The following is a 7,122-nucleotide window of genomic DNA, read 5'->3' as shown; positions in this document are numbered from 1 at the left end:
AAGGCTGGCATCAAGATCATGTCAGATCAGCCGTGATTTTTTCTAGCCAAGTCTTGAAAACCCTCAAGGACAGAGTTTTTACAGCCTTTTGGGGCAACCTATTCCAGTACTGCACAATTTGAAACCCCCAAACGTGGTTGTACCTACAGGGAGAGTACAGAAACGGAATCCGAATGGATCAGTGATAGCAGAAGAAGTCAATATAGTCCCAAGTAGCCTTCTCTAGGATTTAAAGATAACATCAGGAAATGTACTTGTACCCTGGCAAAGTTCTAAAAGCAACACATGAAAATCGGCTTTTATCAATAAATTAAAAGTTCTGTGGGAACAATCCTATGAAATGAGCAACTCTCAGAGCTGTTTCTTTTATAGTTTCCTACAGGGTCTTTGGTTTCCTCCTTGAAAAGGAGGAAAATGTTACTTCTGCTCATGAATGGTATGTGAAAATAAAAGGAACATGGACAGAGTGACCGAGGCATGGAGATGCAAGAAGGTGAAAGAAAGAAACAAACGAACAAAAGATGATTTCTTTCATTTAGAGAAAAACAAGCAAAATATATGATTGGGTGTGTAAAACAAAGGACAGTGTAGAAAATATAAGGCACTTACATTTATCTTGTCTTGCAATACAAAAATAAGGGAACAACAACTGAAATAAGGCAACAAATGTAAAAATTAAACCTTTTTAAATACAAAACATAATTGACCTATGAAAATTGCAGTCTTGAGCTAAAACTTGAAGCTTAGCAAGATACTTCAAAAATGACTACAAATATTTATTTATGCTACTGAGAATAATAATGTAAAACAGCAATAAAAACCCTTGTTTGCCAAGACATAAAGCAGCAGTTTATCTGCCTATATGTAAATGTATTCATATGGATAGACTGTTCTTTTTAAAACTGCCCATTATAGTATTTCACATCGTTTTCTGAACCATGTGGTCCTCACTATTCTTAGAGTTTCTGATCAGAGTGAATATTGATCCATAAATCCATTTGCTTCTGAAATCCTTCTCCAGACATACATAACCCCTGAATATTCTCATCTTTAGAGTTGGCAGTTGGGATTTCAATCTTATGAGTGACACTATGTTTTCCCATCCCCTTAATCCATTCCCAAATACGCATACACACACATATCCCAGTTTTTTAGTACCCTGGGACAGTAGGCAGGGATACCTAGAATTTATTGTGCATATTGTTTAAAGGGAAATGGGAAAATTATTAAATTATATTTCTGCAAGCATTCTGCAACTGATTGAAGCCAGTCCATACTCCTTTATATATTTCTTTGTTCTATACTTGATTTATTTAAGGTGGCTCATTGAATATTCTTAACCATTTTGTGTAACAAATCTTTGGAGCAATAAGCTCCCAGAAATTACTATTTTCACATCAAACCCATTTTGCGGACTGCCGAATAAAGTGTAACATAAAATAGAGGGTCACTAGAAAGTTTGATACATCCTCCCCCTTCCACCTGCCCTTCAAGTCCAAGTCTATGAACGATTTTTTTAGGAGCAATAAACACTACTCCCCGACTGGGTAAAAATAAGTAGACTCTCCCTACAACATATGAGCAGGCTGCTTCTTGACAGCCTTTTAAGTTCTTTTTCAGAGGAGAAGGAAGCACTTATACTGTGAACTTGATAAGGAAGCGCTTGAGCTCTCATTTAAGAGCCTTGCAGGCTAGCCATCTGCAGCCTGGTAAGAAATGCTGCACTCTCTGGTAATGATGATACTCATAAGGCTACACAGTTTTTACAGAAATAAAAATAAAATAATGACTTTGTAGCTGCCCCCAGAAAAGAGATTATATAGTATATATATGGATTTGTTCCCTAATTAATCCCAGGTTTTAGCCAAACATGCTTACACAGTAATAAAAATAAAATAAAATAAAAATCAAAGCCTCTTCCCATCGACTTGAGCGATCAGAGGATGAAGCCTGTAGTAATACACATTTCTGTCCAAGAAAATACAAAGTAAAAACACCCTAGCAGCATATTTCTGTTCTCTTCCCATTGACACTGCTGCTTGAGATAAACTCACTACGTTTGAAAATAAAGTGGCTCATTTTGTTTAAAAGTAAACTTTCATCACCATTAATCATCTCATGTAGTCTCATTGTAAAGTAACACAAATACAATGTTCAGAGCTTTCAGCACAGATTGTTCACTGGTGTATACTAGAAACTGAAAAAGGTTAAAAATCTACCGACACCTGAGTGACTGTGAATATGTAAATTGATAATGACGGCATCTTCAAACTCACCAGTTTAAACTGAGTACAGGTCACAACAAACGAGAATAGTCAATGGCTTCACATGTAAAGCTCATCAGTTCAATTTCTCATGATATAGTATATGTAGTGTACAAGTTAGCTGGCTCTGTCATCATTACTGGCAAATAGAGTAGGGGATAAGGAAAGAAAACAGAGGCCAAAGCAGCCTTATAAAAAAATGTTTCCTTCAAATTGGCATTGAAAAGCTGGCACTGTGACTGGTATTGCTGATGATACAGGGCTAACAGTCCCATCACATCAGCACTTTCGATATTTAGAGGGAAAATAAAGTATTTTGCCCGTGGTTACTAAAACACACCCCAGCTTGAGTTGCCAATTTTCAGAGTGAAAAGAACTTGTATTGGTATGAATTAGTGATCCATATTAGTAATCATTTTATCCTTGATGTGTTGACTAGGAATCGTATGCATGTCTCTTATTTTCTTATAAAGATATATCTCTTGATCTGCTAAAGATTCAAAGATTTTCCTTATTAGAATCATTTTAAAAAGAAGGTGCTTTTCCACATGTAAATGCTAAAACATTTTTATATTTTCTTTCTTAATTCTCTGACAGGCTTTTCTAATCACCATACAAAGACTTTGTGAAATTTCATGGAAGATTTTCTCTTCTGAATGCTGAAGAGAGATTTTCTCTGTATTCTACAGTGTTGGTGGAGGGAACTTAAACTTTCTGGAGCACCAGGTAATACTGCATATAAAACCCACATCTCCAAGTTCAAGAAGTGGGTAGTTTACAATGCTTTCTGACTTTTTAAAATGCTTCGTGACTTTTTAAAAAATACTTAGATTCTACCCCACTGAAAGTGGTTTTTAGAAGGGACTCATTGTCTACTATAAAAAGTTGTCCATGTAGTACCTCAGTTTCCTTTTTCATTCATTATTCCATTTAAGGATGGATTATTTGGATGGATTATTTCTAATGAAGCAAAATACAGATATTTTGATAACAAAATTCAAAATGGGATCAATGGCATGTCCATAAATTCATGCAAGTTTGGACCTGTTCAAGAGAAACCAGTATGTCTTTGTATGAAAAGAACAGGCTGGTGAGGGATTGTGGTCAAGACACAGGAATTCAATGTAAAAGGGATAATTTACTAATTCTTATCTCACAACTACCTAATATTGGGTTTAACTTCCCTTTCCTCTGCTTCATCTTCACTGTCATCAACCTGCTGAATGATCAAGTCGGTTGACCCATCTTCTACAATCTCCACATCGGATTTGTTGTCTTCCCCATAGTGCCACCTGGAATCCTTATCCCCTTCTTGTGGGAATTCAAGGGGTGTTTCAGCGTCCAAGTCAATGCGAATACTGTCTATGCCAGCTGCAGCCAAGCACCCATTACAGAGTCTGTAACGTCTTGTCCCCTCCTGGACCACTTGTCCCGTTCGCTCAGTCAGGTGGCGTTTACACTTTCTGCAGATAAGCTTACAAGCCTGATGAATCTGGAAAAAATGAAATGAACACATTTGATATCCATAAGGAAGAAGTGCTTTTTTAAGATAACAAAAAGTAGGGCTGGAACAGTGTCAAATAGTAGTGTTAACTCATTCTGAGAGACAGGCATCCAAATGTTAGAAACAAAGGCTCCGTAATTGCCCACTTAGGCTCTATTACTGGACTTACACAGAGCACAGTACATTTCTGTGCCATCCATTAGCAATGGATTTCATATGAATTATACTTCATATTTACTTAAACAAAACAGATTCATTTTGTATTACCTCTTAAGGTAGGCAGCATATCAATGAGATACACTTACACTGTGTTTAATTATACTAACACAGTTTTAGGTTTACACATTAAACAAGTCATGCAGCTACTAAAAATACATACTGTTCGAAAATGGCTACTTAGGTGATCTAGCCTGCTAAATCTTTTTCCACATGCCTCACAAGGATAAGGGCGCTCTCCTGTGTGACAGCGAAGGTGACGCTTTAGGTCTGCTTTTCTTTTCACCACATGTGTGCAGAATGGACACTTGAACCTCATCCTGGGCAGATCATCTGTTAGAAAATAATTTAAGAAAACCTTTAAAAGTCATAACAAGTCTAGTGATGCGATATTCTAGGAAAAGTTCATTCTAGTTATGAAAAGAGGAGTAAGCTTTTTTGTTTAATATCATCATATAGGTCTTGTCAAATGCAAAGATCCTGCCCTTCCTGTTAATTTCACAGGAATGCAATAAAGGAAATGGAGTAGTCCGTTAGCTATATTAAAATGGATTTTAAAAATGCAAAAAGGCTAATGACTTGTATTTGCAGGATGCAGCTGTGGAGACACTAGAGTTTGGCATTCTGAAGGGCTAGTTTTAATAAACTAGTACAGCTATCAGGACAAATTTAAACAAATATTTCCATCATTCATAAATATTTAAAAAATAGAGCTAAACTTCCCAAACTTACATTTGTGGGCACTACAGATGATTTTTTGTCAATGTGCAGTTTGCCAGTAACATCTGTTTTCTCACTGAGAGACAATTAACAGATGATTGTGCACTTAGAGCATTAAAAGAGCTCTTACCTTCAGCCCAGCTGCCCGTGACACTTAGAATGGAAGGCATGCTCGTGTGCGGCTCGTCTGCGTTCGAAGAATTGGATATTCCAGAAGAGCGGGGTGATTCGTGCCCTTGCTGTGATGCAGCTAAACCCCTTGGTATCACATCAGAGCCTTGAGTGTATTGGTATCCCACCTGCGGAGATTCAACTTCTTCAATGTGAACTTGCTCCTCAGATTGAGTAACGTGGCCACTTGGCTCTGAAGCTCTGTCCTCAAGTTTGCTTGATTTACAGTGAGGAATGTCAGGCGACTGCTGCGGTCCTAGGTGCCTGGATTTTTTTATGGAATCCTGCCTCTGCTCATGCTTGGACAGCGGTGTATTTCTTTGGGAAGTTGGGTAGTAGCTGAAATTGCTCAAAACGCTTCCACCCATCATACATGTCCCTTGATCTGGATTTAAGTGAGAACGTGGCGGGCTGCTTTCAGCCCTCCAGCCAGCAACGTATAAGCAGGAGCGGTCCACGCCGTTTGAGTTGACATCCTTGTCTGAAAGGCTGAAGTAGCGATCCTTCTCCTTCTCACTGATGTCCAGCGATGACTTAATGAACGTTTTACACACGCTGATCACATCCGTCATCTGCAGATAGCTAGCTGCTGACATGACCTCAATGACATTCTGGCCAGTAAGAGACAGTTTGCCCGAATACACGAAATCTAGAATGACTGTAAACGTGTCAGGGGAAAACGCCTGGAAAGTAGCTGTTGTTGGCTGGCTGGTCTCCTTTGAACTCTGCGAAAGGAGCATTTTGAAATAGCCACTGCTGGCGAACAGCACATTGCGATGGGCTTTGAAGACCTTCCCCTGAACCAGGATACTGCAGTCACAGAATAAGTCCTGCCTGCGCTGCTCATTTAGTTGTTGCAGGAGGTGGAACTGGTGAGAAGAAATCTCCATTCCAGAAAAGGTGAAATGGAGAGTTGTTCTAAAATAAAAACAGAATTAAAGTTTATTGAGTTCAGCATTCTACAACTCAGAGATACGGGACCCAATTTTATAGACACCTTTAAAAAATATTTTTCTGAAAATGTATCTTTTTAAATAACAATATGCATAACCATACATTGTGTTTTGAAAAGAAACGACTCCCGAAATGCAAACAGCCCAATAAACCTGTGCACGTTATTTGGCAGATGCGTGTGCGACAGCCGGGAGCATCCGCTTCCGAAGGAGGCGCGCGGCGTTGGGAGCTCCGCAGCCGCCGCAGGACGGGGAGCCCTCGTGAGTGTCTCGCTTCCAGCGCGTGTCCGTTCCCGGCGTTGTCCTTATCGCAGCGCCCCGCTCCGGCCGCGCTCACAGGGAGCGGGAACGGGGAGCGCGGCGCGGCCCGGGCTCCCGGCTTTGGCGCCCGCCCGCCCGGCTCCATGGGCTGCTCCGGGGCCGCTCGTGGCTCCGCGGGCGGCCGCCGCCGCCGCCCGGTTCCCGCCGGGATCCGCGGCGCCGGGGCCGCAGCCCGGAGCCCCCGCTCCGCTGGCGGCGCCCGCCCCGCCGCCTCCGCCCGCCCGCGGCGCCGCTCGCCCCGCAGCGGCCGCCCCGCTCCCGCTCAGCCCTTTGTTGCGGCGCCGGCTCCTCGCAGCCGCGCCCGGGGCTGCAAATGGCGCCCGCCCGGCCCGCGGGATCCAGCGGCTCCGCGCGGCGGCGACTGCGGAGCCTCGCGAGCTCCCGCGCTGCCGCTCGCGGCAGCCCCGCTCCGGGGCCCTTCCCGCCCCCAATCCCGGCGCCCTGCCCGGCCTGCCGGCGGGCGGGAGCCGCCGCTCACCGGCTGCTTCTGCGGGTGCTCCGCGGGCGCCGCTGCCGCTTGGCGGGGAGGAGCGGGCGCTGGATGCGGGATCCCCGGCCCCCGCGTCGGGGCTCCGTGCGGTTCAAGGCGGCGCGTTGCTCCCGCAGCCCCGAGCCCTGGAAGCCCGAACGGGGGAGAAACAAAAGGTATTTGCTGACGTGGGCGCTGGGCAGAGACGCCCGCGGGCTGGGGACACAGTTAAAGGGGCCACGCGCCGCTCGCAGGCGCAGCCGGCAGCGCCCTCCGCCCGCGCCCGCGCTCTGCGCCGCTCCGCGCCGCGCGGAAGGGGCTGCGATGCCCCCGATGCCTCCTCCTCGCGCCTTCGTGCACAGCGAGGGCCCGGGCGACCCAAATCCTTCCCACACCGCCCGCAGCTTCCTCGAGCGGAGATTTATCCCTGTTCTTTCTTCTCCTTATCTCCATTATCTTCTCCAGAAACCATAATGTCTGAAATCTCCATCGAAGCCTCTCGCC

General features: G+C 44.2%; 1 protein-coding gene across 2 annotated transcripts; it reads right to left on the bottom strand.

The window, feature by feature from the left end:
• Positions 1 to 1,660: 1,660 nt before the first annotated feature.
• Positions 1,661 to 6,758, bottom strand: ZBTB8A (zinc finger and BTB domain containing 8A). 2 transcript variants are annotated; one of them, XM_088531092.1, is made up of 4 exons: positions 6,628 to 6,758; positions 4,835 to 5,793; positions 4,148 to 4,317; positions 1,661 to 3,756 (listed from the first exon to the last, which is right to left on the bottom strand). In XM_088531092.1, exons 2-4 carry the CDS (start codon positions 5,763 to 5,765, stop codon positions 3,424 to 3,426), a joined length of 1,434 nt encoding a protein of 477 aa, XP_088387218.1. In that variant the 5' UTR covers positions 5,766 to 5,793; positions 6,628 to 6,758; the 3' UTR covers positions 1,661 to 3,423. The 2 variants fall into 2 exon arrangements, with proteins under 2 accessions (XP_088387218.1, XP_088387217.1); XM_088531091.1 differs by lacking the exon at positions 6,628 to 6,758 and adding an exon at positions 5,982 to 5,993.
• Positions 6,759 to 7,122: the final 364 nt, after the last annotated feature.

Source organism: Tinamus guttatus, unplaced genomic scaffold (assembly GCF_059628265.1).
Source record: "Tinamus guttatus ecotype Peru unplaced genomic scaffold, ASM5962826v1 Tinamus_guttatus_pri_ptg000397l, whole genome shotgun sequence".
Lineage (NCBI taxonomy): Eukaryota > Metazoa > Chordata > Aves > Tinamiformes > Tinamidae > Tinamus > Tinamus guttatus.
Note: the sequence above shows the minus strand (reverse complement) of the source record. Positions and strands in the feature narration are given on the sequence as shown.